The 19,717-nt window shown below is 39.7% G+C and overlaps 1 protein-coding gene across 1 annotated transcript in view; it reads left to right on the plus strand.

The window, feature by feature from the left end:
• Positions 1-19,717, plus strand: part of mei1 (meiotic double-stranded break formation protein 1) — a 72,624-nt gene that overhangs the window by 20,974 nt on the left and 31,933 nt on the right. Inside the window, exons 10-20 of the mRNA XM_078430578.1 lie at positions 927-1,041; positions 2,510-2,626; positions 2,985-3,084; positions 7,282-7,416; positions 8,148-8,253; positions 10,364-10,455; positions 11,383-11,524; positions 16,585-16,696; positions 16,878-16,938; positions 17,117-17,211; positions 18,570-18,747. Coding sequence (XP_078286704.1) covers positions 927-1,041; positions 2,510-2,626; positions 2,985-3,084; positions 7,282-7,416; positions 8,148-8,253; positions 10,364-10,455; positions 11,383-11,524; positions 16,585-16,696; positions 16,878-16,938; positions 17,117-17,211; positions 18,570-18,747 — 1,253 coding nt within the window. The remainder of the gene's footprint in view (positions 1-926; positions 1,042-2,509; positions 2,627-2,984; positions 3,085-7,281; positions 7,417-8,147; positions 8,254-10,363; positions 10,456-11,382; positions 11,525-16,584; positions 16,697-16,877; positions 16,939-17,116; positions 17,212-18,569; positions 18,748-19,717) is intronic.

The following is a 19,717-nucleotide window of genomic DNA, read 5'->3' on the forward strand; positions in this document are numbered from 1 at the left end:
CATAGAATACTAGCGTGTAATGTACAGTAGGGTATTTAGCACTTGTCTATAAACCAGCATATTTATTGCAACCAACACCCCAGTTTCCCAGGGATGCCGATGTCTGAGAATATACTATAATATTGAAGCATGCAACTAATCCACTTTGGTCCACAAAATAGAATAGTAGTTTTCTTAAATGGTGAAAGATTGGACAATGTTCAGAGATCTTGGTGGCCTTTGCACAATACTAAAAGCTAATTTGCAGGCATTTTTCTCCAATACTGATGAAAAAGAGGAATATTTCCTAATTCACTATTATCTGAGGCCAGGTGATGTGTGTAGAACCCCGAAATAAGAAGTCGTTTAGCAATGACACTCTCTTTAAAACTATCTGATGAGTAAATCTATCTAAGAGTAAAGGGTGCATTCTGCTGTTGGACATTTAACTAACTATGCAAGTTTGGGATGGCACATCAAATTCCTAAGTAGGAGTACAGACATTAAATTAAATTTACCCAAACTGTTGATAATATTTAAATGATTTTTTCATCATTAATGTCTGTAGCAGGAATCCAGTGATCCTGAAGCAGCTATATTTAAACTTCATTTACAGTATGTCAACACCACCAAGAAAACTTACATTTATTTACTGCCAGTTCTTAATTGCAGTTGAGGAGGTGATGATGAGCTGTCTTCCTGAACTCATGCAGTCAGGTGATAGTCCGAAAATGTTATTGGAAAGGGAGTTCCATGATTTTGACTCAATGACTCACATGCTGTGCGTTTGGATGTCACAACTTTGATCTGATTTTAAAGTTACTGCTTCAGTTTAAACTAATTCAGTTCTGATTGGTGACTTTAATATCATTGGTCAGTCAGCACAATTGAAAGTTGTTGGAAGCGAAACCATAATTAATATTACATTCTATTCTTTTTTCTTGCAGTTGCTACTCAACAGAGATGAAACACTGCAAATTATAAGTGTACAATGTATGACTTCCATACTCGTCCACTCCCCAGTGCAGTATGCTCCTACACTTGTATATGCAGACATTCCAGGTGATTTTTATTTACTAATGTTTATTAAAAATGTTCAACAATTTTTTATAATATATTTTGATGCTGTCTATGTGCGTGGAAGACATAAGACCTGTCTTTGAAGTTTGCCTGCATTTAACTTCAGCACAATGCCGAAGGAACCTGTATCTTGCAGAGTATAAGAAGGATTTAGAGCTTAATGGTGTGGTGTAGTGAAGGAAGGTGAAAGAGTTTAATAGCATGGTGTCAAGACAACCTCCCTCAATGTCAGCAAAACAAAGGAGCGAGTCTGACTTCTGGAAGCACAGTGGAAGTGATGTACACATCCAAATCTATATCAGTGGTGCTGAAGGGGAGGAGGTCAAGAACTCCAAGCTTGTAGGTATAATTATCACCAATAATTTGTCCTGGTCTGACCACATTGATCTTATAGCCAAGAAAGCATACCTATGTCTACTTCGTCAGGCTAATTAAATTTGGCATGTCTCCAACAACTCACAAATTTCTATAGATTCTCTACAGAAAGCATCTTATCCAGATATAATGCAGCTTGGCACAGTAACTGCTCTGCCAAATACTGCAAGAAATTGCAGAGAGTTGTAAATGGCACCCAGTCCAGCATGCAAGCCAGTCTTCTGTCCCCATCACCCTCCACCCATCCATCGACTCCACCTATACATCATGCTGCCTTGAGAAAGCAGCCAGCATGATAAGGGAGCACTTGTATTCAGTCACTCTCTCTTCTCCCCTAGGGGAGAAGGTACAAATGCTTGAGAGCAGGTACCATCAGATTGAAGAATGGATTCCTCCTCGTTGTCCTCCAGACTCTAGAACAGCCCTCTCATATGCTAAAGATGAATTTCCAATTTTGCAATCTACTATTTTGTGGCCTTGCACTTCTTAATATTTGCACTTTCTCTGTCTCTGTGACATTATGTACTGCACTCTTTGTACCTTCTTTTTTGTATCCAGGCAAATAATATCATACATTTATTCATGAATGAAATGATTTGCCAGGACACCAGGTTTTTCATTGTACTTGCACGTGACAATAATTAAATAATTCTGATACCAATATTTGGGATACCTGCCCCTCTCACCTGTATTCCTTTTAACGGCCTTCAAGAAAATATGGGATCGTAAACCTATGTCACAAAAACTTTTTTTCATAAAGTGCTTGATGTTTGAAGAGTCTACTTTAAGGCAGAGTCTTGCATTATAAACTTGTAATCGATGTTAATAGCTGCAGAATAACTGAGAATTACAAGAGGTTGTAGCCAGTTAATTGAGATGAAAGGTCATGGACTGACATCATAGAATGTCCCTATGTAGTGAGAAACACCCTTGATTATCATCCTTCATGTCTTCAGATAACATTTGAAGTTCTTGCAGATTACCCTCAAACTCAATTTCCTCTGGGTTATATATCAATCTTTGTACTGAGATTGCTTGTTGAATGTGAATTTTCTGCCTTTTATTTTCTTCATAGAATTTCTGTTTGAACGACTTTCTAGTGCAGATGAAATCTTAGTCTGGTCAATCTACAGTTGTCTTCTTTTGCTAACTGAGGAGAAACTTTTCTTTTCGAAGTGCCATTCCATTTACGGTGAGTAGAATTGAAGATTGTTATCAAGGAATATCATTTTGACTGAGATAACACAGTTGCATTGTCTGAATTAAAATGGTCAGTTTAGCTATTTAGGCTATGTCAAGCAAGTGAATTTAACTACTTAAAATGAGCACTGAATCGCTCCTTATCTAATGAGAGAAATGTGAACCATTGATATAAATTATAGGAAACACATGAATAGATTATAATATTTTGATCTCGTGCAATCTTTATTTAATTTCAGAAGCTAAGGAAAGGTATATAATATCTTCTAGTATTGTTTAGTGGTGCAATATGGTGTTAGTGATAAATCCATGATTAAACAGCAGAAATCCACATTTAAAAATATTTACAGGTATAGAATCCTTGGTTCAAAGCTTGAAAGGGACAATGAAGGTGAACAATATTGAAGTACAGAAGCAAGGCCTGCTACTGTTTGGTGAGATTTTAAAAAGGTACATATATTCTAAATTGTTTAGACTTTTGATCCACTTTTAATTGCTTGGATAGTTGTACAGTAAAATTCCAATAATTCCATTATTTACAAATTTGGCATTTGACTCACAAAGCACACATTCCCACTCTTCCTTTAAAATCACCAGGCCACATTTCCCATGCTACTTTAAACTTGCCAGTTCATTGAAAACTTTATGACATTATCTGTAACATCTTTGGAAAAAAAAATGTAAAAGTGTTTGTGTATTAATAGTAATAATATTCAGTAGTCTGGAAAATCTATCTGTCTGGCACCACTGAAATTGCCAGAGTACCAGATAAAAATCATTGCGTCATAAGGCTTGGAAACAGGCCCTATGGCTTAACCTGGCCATGCTGACCAAGTTTTATAGCTCAGCCACTCCGATCTGTCTGTGTCTGACCCATTTGCTCAAATCCTTTCCTATCCTTTGCTTTCTTCACTCAACTGCTTCCCTCTCCACTGCCGGCATCCCTCCTTTTCCCCTGGAGTCACGACATCTTTCAAGGTGACGAAATACGAAAAGCACTGAATGCTGCAGAATCCCATTGAAGACTACCTTCATTTCTTCCCATTCTAATTCACATTATCCTAAATGTAAGACACTTCCAATTTTGTACCTTGATACTCATGGAAACAACACATGAATAAAAGATTAGTTGTACAATTTCTTAACTGTTACAATTGAATTGATTTTTCCAAACCTGCTGCAACTTAGCTTCTCTTCAGCCTTTTGATTCTCATAAGCTTCTGTACATTTGAGTTTTTTCACCTAGGCATCAGTTTGGGTTTCCCAGTAGAAAGTTTGCGACAAATTTGCAGTTGCAAGAAGGGAATCAAATCTACAGGGACAGTGCAGCTCAGACAATCCAAGAGATGGAAATGTTTCTACATATAGATGTTTGTTCTGTTGACAGCTCCTTTTCTGAAAGTTGGAAAAACAGGCTCCTGTTAGAATCACTTTGTACTCTAATCACAGCACGTCATATTTTTAATAGCATAATTTGAAAATCGAATGTCAAGATGATTTAGCAGAGCCATATTAGCTGCACCAAACTTTTTATTGACTCAGCCTCATCGAGGCTGGCAACTACATTTGTACAATGATTATCTAAAGCTTGACTGCATCTCAGTAGAAAGGTTGCAATGCCGACCAAAGAGGTCTTTCCATGTTATGGAATGTAAAACGAGTCTCGGGCAGCACTGTCTTGAATTCAGCTATTAAACTGTTGCTGGACTGGTCTGGTCTTACCTGCAGCAATATTACTGGACTTTGGATTACCTCTCTCTTCATCTGTGTTTTTATCGTTGTAAATCATTAGCTTTGCTGCTTTGTCAAAGTCTGCCAAAAGATTTAAATGTCCCTTGTGTGTCACCAGCCTTGAGAAATTTCAACCAGCTTTCGTAAAGTCTAATTTCTTTCCCAAATCTTTAACATCTGTTAATTAGAATTTTCTGGTGTCAGTACTCGTCTACTTTATATGTAAATCCAAAAATGCACCTATAACTATGCTAATGACCTCAAAAACCTGGAGGTTATAAAAACATTGTAATATTTCTGAATCCAAAACCTGATAATTGCCTCGTCATCTAATATAGCTTGGAAAAGGTATTGTTTTAATATAGGATACTGTAGTGGCCTGGCGGAGGCCAGAGAAAGGCAAGACGCCAGGCAGTGTTTTGTGAGATTCTTTATTAGGCTGTGAGCTCCTGCCCACAGCGTAGTTCTCCTAGGGAATAGCTACGCCTTCCCTTGGTCTGGCTTTTAACCCCTCTCCCTGTCCGTCACGTAACGAGGGGGCTGACCCAAGGAGTGGCCCGATCCGCCACAGGACCCCCCCCAAGAACCGGAGGTACAAAACGGACAGGAGGGCGCACGAGGCGACCAGCCCGGGTGCGCACCATGACCGGCGCAGGGACCGGCGGCTGACCGACAGGTGGAGGGGTCGAAACAGAGACCGTAGGGGGTATATCGGCGCTTAAATGACGCGACCGTTCCCGACAGGTACCCGGTTCCGCACATCCAGGACTTTAATGCCCACCTGGCCGGAGCTTCCGTGTTCTCCAAGGTGGACCTTGTGCGTGGATATAATCAAATCCCGGTCCACCCCGATGACATCCCCAAGACTGCCATCATCACCCCGTTCGGCCTATTCGAGTTCCTACGGATGCCGTTCGGGTTGAAGAACGCCGCACAGGCCTTCCAACGGCTTATGGACTGTGTGTGCCGTGGCCTGTGCCGAGGAACCGACCCCCGGTGCGGCGATCCCGGGCGAACACACGATGGATCTGGCCGGCCGCCGAAGGGATCACTGACGGCCGGCCCTTGCGTTTCCCGGAAAGGCACAGGGTAGGCGACATTGCTTTGCGTTTGGTCCCCAACGACGGTGATAATAGCACCAGCCACTTTTGCTGGTGTCCGGTGGTGGTGCAGACTGGGATGTCCACCAGCGACCTCCGGTGGTCTCCAGCGGTATTGGAGGTGGTGCTGCTTGTGCCGACCACCAGCGACCTCTGGTGGCGTCTGGCTGAATTGTCGGCGGGCCGTGCGAGAAGGACGTGCCGGCACCGGGATGCCCGATGGCGGCCGGATTTCGCCGCGGGGGTCGCCCTGAAACGGGGTCGACGGCGGCCCCAGCTTGCTGTTGGCCTTCCGACGCCGCGGAAAAGACGGCTTGGGCTTCCAGGTCCTCCCGACGGGACATCCAGATTTGGTCAGCGCGCTCTCCCAGCCGCTGCGTGTCGGTGAAGGGATCCTCAGCGAGCTGAGAACGGAGGTCGACCGGGAGCTGCCGCAGGTAGGCCTGCTTAAATAAGAAACAGGGCGGGTGGTTGCCCATAAAGGCGAGCATGTCCTCCAGAAGGGCCGACGGCCGTCGGTCCCCGAGCCCCCCCTGGCTCATAACGCGAGTTGCCCTCTCGGCGTCGCTGAGGCCGAACCTCCTGATAAGGAGTTCCTTAAGGCCCTTATATTTGTCATCCGCGGGGGGGTCATTTAGATAAGGCTTTACTCGCCTTGCTGTCGCCTGGTCCAGGGCGCCGACGACATAGAAGTACTTCGTCAAGTCGACGGTTACCCCTCGCACAGCAAACTGTGCCTCTGCCTGCTGGAACCAGACCTCAGGCTCTTCGGTCCACAGGGTCGGGAGTTTGAGGGCGACGGCCTCGAGGTCGGCAAGACCGAGGGCGGCAGGACCGGGTTGCGCGAGGGCGGCAGGACCGGGTTGTCCATTATTGTTTGACATCACGACGTGTGATGTCCGTCGAGGTCACCAATGTAGTGGCCTGGCGGAGGCCAGAGAAAGGCAAGACGCCAGGCAGTGTTTTGTGAGATTCTTTATTAGGCTGTGAGCTCCTGCCCACAGCGTAGTTCTCCTAGGGAATAGCTACGCCTTCCCTTGGTCTGGCTTTTAACCCCTCTCCCTGTCCGTCACGTAACGAGGGGGCTGACCCAAGGAGTGGCCCGATCCGCCACAGGACGATAGAACTTTATTTATCCCAGGAGGGATCTATATGACTGCCAACAGTCATAAAACACAACAAGATAATGAAACACAAAATTAAAGTGACGAGTGGAAAGTCCAGGACTGGGGATGTGTAAAGATTGGGGGAAGAGGGTGGAAGGGGAGTCGGTCTACCCCACAACAGAAGGGGAAGGAGTTGGACAGTTTGATAGCCACAGGGGAACAAGAATCTCCTGTGGCGTTCTGTGCTGCATCTTGGTGGAACCAGTCTGTTGCTGAAGGTGCTCCTCAGGTTGACCAGTGTGTCATGGAAGGGGTAAGCTGTATTGTCCAAGATGCTCCGCAGTTTGAGGAGCATCCTCCTCTCCAAGACCACCTCCGATGAATCCAACTCCACCCCCAGGACAGAGCCAACCCTCCTGATGAGCTTGTTAGGTATGTCCCATCAATCTACTGTAATATGCTCAGTCTGAAGACCAAGCTGGTCTTTTCTAAGTTTGTTGTCTCAAGCGTGGTCTTCAGACTCTGGAATCATAAATGAATATACTTTAAGATGAAAGTACATCTTAACAGTTCCTCTTTCAAGAGGAGCATTGACATTAGAGCAGAATTGTATGCATTGTGCTATATTTTACATCTTGTACTTCAATGTGTTCACAACAATTTATTTTAAATGTGTAAATAAAAATAAATGATAAATGTATATTTTACAGACAGCCATCAGGAATAAAGTTGTTTATGAATGTTGCCATTTGGCATGAAGCTATTGTTGTTTTACAAGAAGCACTGACCAGTTCCAGTCTTGAAGTTGTGACAGAAGCAGCCAATGCTGTGGCAGCCTTCCTTCGGTGAGTAGAAGCATGTTTGTTATTAGTGATGATCTAATAGCGAGAGGTTTGTTTCAAGAAAAGGAAGATCAGTGGAATTTGTCATAAGGGTAGGAATTGTGAATGCAACCTTTTGAACCTGGTTTTGGCTGATTTCTTCCTCTTTCCATGCAATCTGCAGCTTCTTCCCCTCTATATCAGGCTTCTGTACAGTCCTTCCATAAGACAGGGTGGTGTTCTATTCACCTCTACCCCATTACAGACATTTATCTCTGGAAATAGTGCACTTCAATGCTGAGAACTATATTCTGTATCTATCACTTTGCTCTATCATTGTACTGAGCTTGGCATTGATTGCATTTATGTATATTATATGATTTGATAGGATAGGATGTAAAACAAAGCCTTTCACTTTACCTCAGTACACGTGACAATAATAAATCTAAACCTAATCTTTAATCCAATTTGCCACTTTCCCAATCAATCTGACATTGGGAATGTCAAAAATTTAGGTAAGTGGAAAAATATCGTCATAGTTTAATTGGCTGGAATGATCAAACAAGGAGGTGAGAGGTGAGCCAAGGGAACAAAATTTACTGGCCCATTTTGTTGCATCAGATTCACATTTGATGCTTAGTATTGTATTAAATTAACTATAATATTAAATAGTGAATCTATATCGAATGACATGGGTGGAATAAGTAACAAATATGCACCATAGTATTATTAATGTTTTTTTTTTTAATACTCAGGAAGGAACATCTGGCAGTACCTGTACAATACCAGGAATTGCAAAAGCTCATTGAAGCAATGTTAATGCGTTGTGCAGATCTTCCTGACACTATTAGGAGTAAAGAGGTAATGTGAGATTTTTTAAATTAATATTACATACATGTATTGCATACAACAGGTAGTTCTGCTATAATGTGATTGTTCTGTGTAGTTCTGCTATAATGCGTCCCTAAGAAACCTTGTGTTATAGGGAGGAATAGATCGGATAGACGCACAGAGTCTCTTGCCCAGAGTGGGGGAATTGAGAACCAGAGGACATGGGTTTAAGGTGGAGGGGGGGAAGATTTAATAGGAACCTGAGGGGTCACTTTTTCATGCAAAGGGTGGTAGGTGTATGGAACTATCACAATGTTTAAGAAACATTTAGACAGGTACGTGGATGGGACAGGTTTAGAGGGATATGGGCCAAATCCAGGCAGGTGCGACGAGTGTAGATGGGACATGTTGGCTGGTGTGGGCAAGTTGGGCCGAAGGGCCTGTTTCAACGCTGTAAGACTCAATGACTCTCGAATATCACTTAATAAAAACAATGGCGTAAATGGGGAAAAGGAGGTTAGGGGCTGGAGATTCAGACTCAATCACAATTGTATTTTTCTCTGCTGGATTTTCAAAAACAAAGGTCACTTCAGAAGACCAAGCTTCAGAAGGACTTTGAAAATTGCGCAAAAACCTGGTGTATGCTATCTCTGTGGACTATTTCTATACACTTCGTACTCTCGATTGAACTTTACTGAACAGTATGTAAAAAAAAAAGAATTTCACTGTACGTCTGTACATTTGATAATAAAGAAACTTTGAACCATTGCCTAGAATCAGCATCCCTTTTTATGCCAGGGACCTTCTTGATGAATTTGGCAAAAGGTTAAATGCAACTTATAAACATGAGAGAGGAGAGTGGGCAATCTTAATGGGAAGGTTTATTGTTTACCAAAGATTGCCGCAATCTGAAATATCCATTTCTAGAATAAGTCACACTTGTAGGGAAGCATGAAAAAAATGCCGTAGGAGATACAGCCAGTTCTGCAACAATTTTTCAATCTACATTATTCATATATATAATCACATGGGAAAGACGCACACCTACAAATAAGTACATTAATGTAAAACCAGACTGCCTGCAGTTTGCAGATTTCATTGTCAAAGGTCTCGTTAGGTAATGAGTGTAGAAAGTGAAGTCCAAGAATACTCTTCAGTTGTAATGGCTTTGGAGCACAGGAGATAATTGGTGTAAGGTGTGCAGATGTCAATTTTAGTTACACATTCTTTTTTTTACTTTTTATATTTATAATTTATGTGGTATGTTTACATTTATAATGGAAACTGACTTTGTAAATTTGCCACATTCCGATTGGCATACTGGAGCGCCTTCATGTAACATTTCACAATAGAAAAAGCTGACAGGAGCTATAAATGTTTAATCTTCTCCTATTTTTGCTCTTCAAGACCAGATCTATTTACATATGAAAAGTTGAGATTCAGTAATGTGTATTTTCTGCGTCTATTAGTCAAGTTTTTTGAGCTAGAAGTTTTTCCTTAAGAGGGGATGCAAATGACATTTTCTTCAGTTTGCCTAGGCCTGCCAGGTTGCTAACCATTTTAACTCCCCTTCCCATTCCCATGTGTTTCATCATGGGACTTCTCCATTGCCAAAGTAATGAATGGGTAGATTACAACCTAACAGTATAAACATTTATTTTAGGTAACAACCCTCAGCCCCCCATTTCCCCCCCACCCCCTCTTCCTTGTGTCACACCCAAGTGCACAGCCATTTCACCCTCTATCCTGGCCATTATTTCCATCACCACCCCCTGTCCCCATCCATCTGTATCCCTTCCTCTGGCTTCACAATTCATTCTTTCCTTATCTTACATCCATTCGTCTCCTTTTCATCTCTAGCCTTTGTGCACCCATCTGCAATCCACACCCCCCCACCTCAATTCACCAATCACTTGCCAGGCTTTGTCCCACTCCCACCTCTTTTCCAGCTTTTCGCCCCCTACTTCATTCGTTCTGAAGAAGGGTCCTGACCTGAAATGTCACCTATTCATGTCCTTTGGAGATGCTGCCCGACCCACTGAGTTACTCAAGCCCTTCATTTATTTTTTACTTTAATGCCGATTGTTATTGCAGTCCCATGTTTCACATTTAATCACCATCTCTTGTTTCCTTATTTCAGAGTCAGCCTATAAGAAAAGAACAAAATAAAAACTTTTCAAGACAAGGGCAGTTGCTGTATAGCAATTTAGAGGCATTTCTTAATGCTTGCAGGTACTTTATGTAAAAAATCATCATAATGCAGTTGTGATGAACAAGACGATTTCCATATTATGTTGGGAAATTATCTGACATTATGATGAGCATTTGATGAATCTTGATTTTTACATATGAATGATGGTGACAGTTATTATAAAGAGCGATGCAACGACCAGATGATCGACTTACAGTATGTTAGACATTTAAATGGGAAATCTTGGTATAAAAGCAAGGGCAAAAATAGTCATATTAAGAACTATGTTTTATGGATAGGATGGGACATACTATGTAAATGTTTTTATATAGTTATTCTAGCATGGTGTCAAATGAATGAATGAATCCCTGATATTTGCAACATATACCAAAAACAAAGAAGTTCAATCCATGTAAGTGGGAAAAAAATAAAAAGGGGAATTGATAGGCAATGATAGAGAATAAATAGCGGGGCTGCATGATAAGAAGGAAATTGGGGCGGGAAGATTTGCGGAGAATTGATTGGATGTGCTCTTCTGGGAGCCAGCATGAACCAGATGGACCAAATGGCTTTCATCTGCATGGAAAATAAGCAAATGTAATGTGATATTCGGACACCAGAAACACAAACTCAGACTAAGAAAATAAAGTTTAAGAATTTGTTAAAATTATTATGAAATGCTTTTGCTTCTAAATAAGAAACTGGAGACAAAGTTTGGAAGCAGATAACTGGTAAAAATGGACAGTGGTAGGTTAATTCTCAATTGAAAGGCTAGGATAGATTGAAAAGCCTTCCTTGCCATTGTTTATTATGGATGATTCAGCATGAAGGAGTTTCTCGGCCAAAAAGTAACTATACTTTTTTCTTCCCATTTGTGATTCCAAGTCTGTAGTCATTTCCTTTGTTGTGACAATAGAATGCCACTGAAGTTCTGAAAATATCTTCATGCTCAAAGTATTCTTTTGTAGGTTAGCAATTGATTGTCAAAAGGATCGTACAATGCAAGAGAATGCTTTCACATCACCTGGAATTGCAAGTGAGAATGTGCTGGAGAATTTCTCAGAGTTTTTGCTGAAAATTTGCGACACTTTGTGTATCCCAATTGTAATGGTAAGAAAAATAAACGTTTTATTTGTTATAAATAAATAAATTATTTTTAATAAGCTGGACTTCTTGAGCAAAGACTGTTTAAAATTATGAATGATTTTATGAACTAAATACTGAGAAAATATTTCCAGTGGTAGAGGGGTCATGACCAGAAAACACACATATAAAGTAGCCAAAAACAAACTGCTGGAGGAACTCTAGGTCAGACAGCATCTTAGAAGGCAAAATTGACATTTCAAGTTGAGACCCTTCATCTGGACTGAAAGAGTAGAGGGATAATACCAGTACAAAGAGAGGAGAGGACGAGATTGGGCAAGAGCTGGCAAGCAGTAGAAGAATCCAGGTGAAGAGAGGTTATATCATACAGAAACAGACCTTTCGGCCCCTCGTCCATGCAGACTAAGGTGTCCCATCTAACCCAGTCTCATTGGTCTACATTTGGATCATATCGCTCTAAACCTTTCTTATCCATGTTCTTATTCAAAAGAGGCAGTGCATCTCACCTAATGTCACCGCAGTAAATGAAAATCTGAAATATATCACTGATCAGTTGTTGCTAACTTGAATGATCTGGAGGATAGGAAGTTCAGGTACTGATTTTTACAGGGTTGGGAATCTAGCTGTTGCACTGCATGTTAAAGGCTGCAGATCTTTATCATTGATTTGTAAAACATCAGTGTTCAGAAAGTTTGAGATCTGAATGTGTGTGCTTGAACAGATTTTTGGAATTTTTAGTGTAGAGATACAGAGTGGAAACAGGCCCTTCGGCCCACCGGGTCTGCGCCGACCAGCGATTCCCACACATTAATGCTATCCTGCACCCACTGAGGACATTTTTTTACATTTACCAAGCCAATTAACCTACAAACCTACAGGTCTTTGGAGTCTCGGAGAAAACCCATGCAGGTCACGGGTTCAAATTCCATACAGTTCAAATTCCATACAGACAGCACCCGTAGTCATAATCGAAACTGTGTCTCCAACGCTGCATTCGCTGTAAGGCAGCAACTCTACCGCTGTGCAGATAGGCAGAAATGTGTATCTGATCTGTACTGGTCCATAAACATGTCAATTTTGCCTTCAATGCTTGACTTGCAAATGCAGTTCACAACGCATCTAACAGCACCCAATGTAAATCAGAGAATAAGTTCAAAAGTAGCAGTGCATCTCACCTAATGTCACTGCAGGAGCTTTCTTATTAGAAAACTGCAGAAGTGTGCGTCGTGAGAATGAGTGGCTTCTTATTCACACATTTAAATGAATACTTTGTGGAATTTCTATGATTCAAACATTCAGAGACATGGCCTGCTCAGATTGTGAATGAAAGTGCCTGGTTTTATTTCCCAAACTACAACTCAAAGCAAAGAACCATGTATTTTCATTTTCTCAAAACAAACATTGATTTTCAATTGTATTGATTAAAAATATAGCATTGAGTAATTCATTTTTAGGAATGCTTTTTTTGATATTACGGATTTAACCTTAAATCCTTCTTGATATCTAGCAATACTAATGATGAAAATTGGTTGGTAATCAAGCAGATTTTTTAATGTATTTGTTTGTTCCAAAATGTCCCTTGTACTGAACACAAAGTGCTGCAGCATCTCAGGAGGTCATGAGTAGGTGACATTTTGGGTCAGGACCCTCCTGCAGTCTGACCATGACCCCACAGATGAAAACCTCTACTATGCTGAGGCCAGGCAGCAGCTTTCACACACCTCCTCATACCTACCCCTTAACCATGACCCCACAGAGGAATACCAGGCCATCATCTCCCAGCCTGTTACTGATCTCATCACCTTGGGCAATCTCCCCTCCGCAGCCAACTTTATAGTTCCCCAGCCCTGCATTGCCCACTTTTATTTCCTTCCCAAAATCCACAAACAAGACTGCCCTGGCAGACCCAATGTTTATGCCTGTCTCTAATCCACAAAATTAATCTCCAATTCTATGCCGTCTTGTCCAGTCCCATCCGACTTACATCCGAGATGCCTCTTATGCCCTTCAACTGTTTAATAACTTTCAATTTCTAGTCAAAGGACTTTTGGGTCCCTGATTGACGGGAATGGAAGATGTGAAAGGACACGTGTTGCATCTCTTGTGATTTCATGAGAAAATGTCAGTAAGACGGAGCAGTTGGTGATGGCAGAATTTTGCAATTTCCGTTATTTCCAACAATGATTCCACCACCTGACACATATTCTCTTACCCTGTCTTTCAGTATTTCAAAACAGTGATTCACTTGTTAGTCATCCATTTGTGATTTTTGGATTTGTTTTTGTTTCTCCATTTGCATTGCCTAAACTGTTGGTTATGTAGTACCGCCCGGCTTTAGCAACACTGGCAAAGAATAATCATGTTTTACAACCCTATTAATCCATATAGCTTGGTTTCACTCTATCACAAATATTCCCTTTGTTTTACTCATTCCTTCTGCGCCTTTGCTGCAAATTAAAATAATCTTTTTTATTTTTCTTTCCCAGTTTTAGTGGTCCCTGACCTGAACCCTAACTATGTTGGAAGCATTTTCAGTTTTTATTTCAGATTTCCAATATCTGTAGTGTTTTGTTATTTTCAGGAAATAATATTTGGCTTGTGTGAAAAGTAATGCAAATGTCTTGGTGGCTGTAATCTACTCGTATAGACTAACTAAATCTATGTACAAAGGTAATTTTGAGGAAAGAAATTATCAAATGCATTTGAGACTAAACACATTGTCGGCCCAACCAAGGAGCAGATTATTGTGCATCAATTAATTTGATGGAACCATTGAAAAGGGACAGATTAACCATTGTAGGAAGGAGTTCTCTGGGAAATGAAATTCACACTCCTTAGTCAAATGACAACTAGTTTGAAAATATAGTCTTAAACCTAGGTAAAAGCAAGTACCTGGGTATCCAAGTAGACGAAGAAATTAGTTAAAAGACATGAGTGGGTAAACTAAGGGAGACTAAGAAATGTATTTCATAATTTTATACATTATGTTGAAAGATAAGGACTCCACAGAAAACATGATCCATTCATGATTAACCAAAGAATAGTGCTAGATTTAAAGGCTTACAATTTTTTAAAGAACCATAGTAGATTGAGAGAATTTTAGAAACCAGCAAAGATTGTCTAAAAATTGATAAATGGAAAAAAGTACAATATGAGAGTAAACTAGCAAGAAATATAAATAAAAGATAGTATGTTCTTCCATGTGATTTAAAGAAAATAGCAGAACTAAATGTTAACCATTATAAACCTTAACAAGGTAATTAATGATAGCGAATTAAAAAATCAAAGACCATCAGAGAATTATTTTGTACCCATCTTTGCAATAGAAGACGCCAAAAAATTCCAAAATTAATAATTAGCCAAGGGGAAAAGAGAATGAGGGTCTTAAACAATTAATATTACCAAAGATAAGAACTAGACAAAGTAATGGAATTTGTAGCTAAGAAATTCCCAGATCCTGAGGTAGCTGCAGAAGCACTCGTGTTGCTTCTGCAAGAGCATGCCAAAGGTGAGGTATCATGTGGCAAGTGACTCACTTACCATATCCCAAAGTCATTCCATCATCTACATGGCACATATCTGGAGCATATCCTCTGTGCCTTAAGGATATATGGGAAAATGTGAGATAAAAGATTAAAATATTGAAGATGATATATTAGCATAGTTAGTTAAGGGACTGCAAATGGAAAAGGGTAACGATAAATGGATAATTTTACATTTGACCAATTATAATCAGTGGGGTGTCATATAAATCAGTTCTGTGGCGAACATAAGAGTCTGCAAAGGGATTTACATAGGCTGGGGCAAATAGATAACAGATGATGTGTAATGGGGAAAATGTAAGTTTTTTGACTTAGAAAAATTTCTAAAACTGAATGTTATTCAAATGTTATGAGTCTGATTAGATGCTGGCACTCAGAGATTTGATTTCTTCACACAAAAAATAGGATTGTCACCTGTCATTGTGGAGAGGAGTGCATGTTCCAAGACTGATGACGTTAGGCGTTTAGGCTCCCAATAAGGCCAATCATGGAGGTCATTTTGAGGAAGAGGTTCCAGGCAAAAAAAAACGAAAAAGGTATTAGCTGAAGAGATGTAGAGAAGAGCTGTGGGCCCAACAGTTACAAAGATGGAGAAAGGCTGCAATGAGGAAGAGGCCTCAGTGCCATACAAATCTGGGCACCAACCACCAAAATCGTGTGAACACAGATTGCATGTGAACACAGATAGCGACTATCCACGCTAAAGAAAAGACATACAGATTTCAGTCTGATGTAAAAGTCCTGCAGTGATGGAAGATGGACAATCGAGGCAGTGCTGTGATATCTGGAGACCTTAAGTCAAACCTTGCACACATAGTGGCGGATATATTATAGCTATAGGATACCTAGGTCAAAACATGCATGTATTTGAGCAGCCCTCTTCAAGATACCCTCAGTACAACATGAATGGAGGGAATGGGTCAATAAACCAAGATGCTGTTGATCTCTCCGAGCTGGAAAACTGTATGCAGTAGGATCACTATCACAATGATCATTATGATCAAAACATGGGAAGGCCTGGTATGTGAGCATGCACGTTGATAACCTGAAGAACAGTTGCCTGGAAAACGAAATGCCAATGTGGTACAGGAAGTAGCAAAATAAAACATTGTTGTACTTACCAAAACACAACTTGCTGGAGAGGGACGATGAAAGGAGGTTAGCTGAAGATATGCATTCTGAGAAAGTAATTTGAGACTCCTCATCTTGCCTTCTCAGAGTTCAAGTTAACAGTAATTGACCTGAAACATTAACTGTCTGCAAATATTGATCCCCTACTGAGTATTTTGAGCATTATTCTTTACTATATCAGATTTTCAGCTGTTTGTCGCTCTTTAACAGTGTAAACTCTCCAGGTCTACCTCACATTTTATTCAACAATAAATTTGGGAATGAAACAACAGTGAACAAAGGTGCCCTTAAGAACCCTGCAACAATAACATTTAGCTTGACTGGTAATTGGTTTGTTCTGTTATATTCATAATCTCATTGTCAAATTTTCTCTTCTGTATTTCCTTCTAACAGAAACATTATGAAAAGGCTCCTAACGCCACAGTGATGGAGGTTTTCTTCTCCATTCTCAGTGTGCAGTACACTATTTTGCCCAACACAGCCAACCTATTTTCTGTTAAACTCGGTATGGCATTCTTCCATTTTTAAGTTCCAATGAAGTTGTTTGTCAGTACGTTAACACTATTACATTTGTGTTGCTTTTAAAATGAATTATAATATTCTTACCATAATTGTTCCCTTCATTTAAATTTAAACACTACCTATAAGCCACCACTCAATTCAATATTTGAATTATCTACTTACAGCTTCATCATCTTTTATAAAGTTTACAATGGAACTGAAAAACAGATTCTGTACAGGAGGCAGGTAATGCAACCTACATATTCACATATTTATGTTTTACTGCTAAATTTTGCTATCATTTTGTTAGTGAATGTACCTTTTTTATTTTACTCAGTAACTTAAAATTCATTTCCACAGCTCTACTGCTTATGCTAGATGAGAATTTTAAAATATATCATTTTTTAATGTTTTCTTTTGTTAGAAATCCAAAATTGAATCAGGCCTGCTCAGACTTCCTTTGTGCCTTGTGTCGAAATCTATTTTCAGCTGCGGAAGATGTTTTGAATTATCAGCATGGTATGGATAATATTTTTTTCTCGTTCTAATTTCTCAAACTACTTCCATGAAGCTGCGTGAAACCTGTGGAGTTTTTATGATAAAAACTGCTCGGTAATCAACCAATAGGCTGTATAATTCAGCCAGATAGGCTGACCTGAGTCACCTTTTCCATTCTCCAGACATATACTTCAATTGCTGAGTACCTTGTAAAATGAAATGTTAACATCTATAAAGTGGGTAACCAAGATCTTCACCATTATGTGCCATTTCACAGAATGACAATAGTTTCAGCATAGAAGGCCTTTAGCTTGTGGAGTACAACATTCCAGGTGGCCCCAGTCTCCTGCCCTCTCCTAATGGCCCAGCAAGTTCTTTCTTTTCAGATATTTACCCAGCTTCATTTTTCTCTTTTGCCTGTTTCCAGGGATTTATTGGTAATCCCTAAACCAGTAATGAAAGTAGTGACTTCGCGAGATAAGGAGAGAAGGAGAGAAAATTGGAAGCAAAGAACAAAAGTAAATAAACAAGACAAATTACATAAATATAAATGCATCAATCTCTATTTATTTCCTTTACATACTCCCAAGTTTATGTAAAATGTATTATAACAAATTTAATTCATATTCATATTTTTCAATTGCCAAAGGTCCCAGTCTTAAATAAAACCCTCAAGAAAAGATTTCCTGCTGATTCCAAGATCTTTTTGTACTTCATCCTCATAGTTCCAGGGTCCTGGGTTCAATCCTGTCCTTGGATGCTGTCTGTATGGACTTTGCATGTTCTCTCCATGACAGCAGCTCTTCTTGTTGCACTACTGTGTTGCCATTTTTTTAAAATATCCACTTTGTTAAATTTGTTATAATACATTTTACATAAACTTGGGAGTATGTAAAAGAAATAGAGATTGATGCATTTATATTTATGTAATTTGTCTTGTTTATTTACTTTTGTACTTTGCTTCCAATTTTCTCTCCTTATCTCGCAAAGTCACTACTTCACACTCCACTATGGCTCCATGGATAACAACCCATGAATGCCTCAACCATTAGCATTATTCATATTTTAGCTTATTGCATATTGACACAATCATGAACAAAAGAAGACATAATTGCCAAGTTCCTCACTTTCCATGTCCAATATCCACACATGGAAAGCTATCAAAAGGTGCAGCTCTGAGCAAGTAATTTTGTTCCTTTATTCAAATGCTTTAATGCAAACATAGCTGCCAAACTTTTGCTCCTGCTTGTTGACTTGCTTAATCCACTGCATAATTATTTGCACGATTCAGTGTTATACAGTTATATAGCATAAGATTAAGATTAAAACAATGAGAGATGTCACTGTAATTATCTATGAACAATTTGCTCTGGTCCTAGATCTGGAAGAAGTTTCCGCACTCTTTGCGAAGTGTATTCCACATCTAAACTATACATTTTTAGACATTATATCTGTACTTTCTGAAAGTTTCGACACAATTGGAATAGACGAAGATCTCCAGAACCACCAACATTGTCTGCTATTGTTATTGTACTTGGCCCATATGTACGACAACAGGTAACAGCTTATTTAGACACCTTGTTTAGTTGTTGATAAAACAATCTGCATATTTGCATCATACAAACCATTGATGGAAGTACATCACATTAATTCTGCTTTAATGCAATTGTTACATTCCTAAGAAACCTCGGGTTTTGGAAAATCACATTTAAAAAAACAGCTATGTCAAGAGGCAAAGTGGTTTAGAGGTTGGAGAACTTTAAGACTCGCAATAACAAACTTTTTTTCCCAGCAGGATTTTCAAAAATAAAGATCTTTTTAAAAATGTTATGTTTAGTTTTGTGGCTGCAAGCTAAAAATACTAAAGACTCTATGTTACATTGGCTAATGGAGCATCATTGCACAAATCAATAGAAGTGGTTGCTTGTATATTTCACCGGTCACCTGCAGTGAAACGGATAGACTGTGTTCTTAAGAGGCAATGCTGTCTGATTACTGTGGGAAGGTTGCATAAACATAATTTTCATTCCCTAGCTTTTTTTTTTGCAAGGTAGCTTTTTTCTGCTTTTCAATTTCCAAAGTAGCTTTGAAGTAGATCATTAGTTCCCAATCGAAATCGTGTATGGAAACAGGCATTATTGAAAACTGCCTGCAACTCCTGTTTTTAGCACTTTTCTCTTCAGCAACAATGTTTGATTCTAACCAAAGGAAAATTGGAAATTATACCATGTTATCAATTTGGAAATAGCCTAATATATCAAGCTTCATATAGGTATGAATAGTATTTCACCTGTTCATTAGCTGTCATATGAACATACTATCTAGGAGAGAAGTATGTCATTTGGCATCTTGACTACTCTGATTGCTGCCTACCAACGACCTGTCACCCTTTTGCTTCTCATAAAACTATCTACCTCTGCATCAAATACTCGGCTCCCAGTGCCCTTTGAGAAAGAGAGTTCCAAAGACTGGCAACGCACTAAACGTATGAAGATATATTGTTGACATTGCAGACGTGGTTAATAAC

The sequence above is a fragment of the Rhinoraja longicauda genome, chromosome 40 (genome assembly GCF_053455715.1).
Source record: "Rhinoraja longicauda isolate Sanriku21f chromosome 40, sRhiLon1.1, whole genome shotgun sequence".
Taxonomy (NCBI): Eukaryota; Metazoa; Chordata; class Chondrichthyes; order Rajiformes; family Arhynchobatidae; genus Rhinoraja; species Rhinoraja longicauda.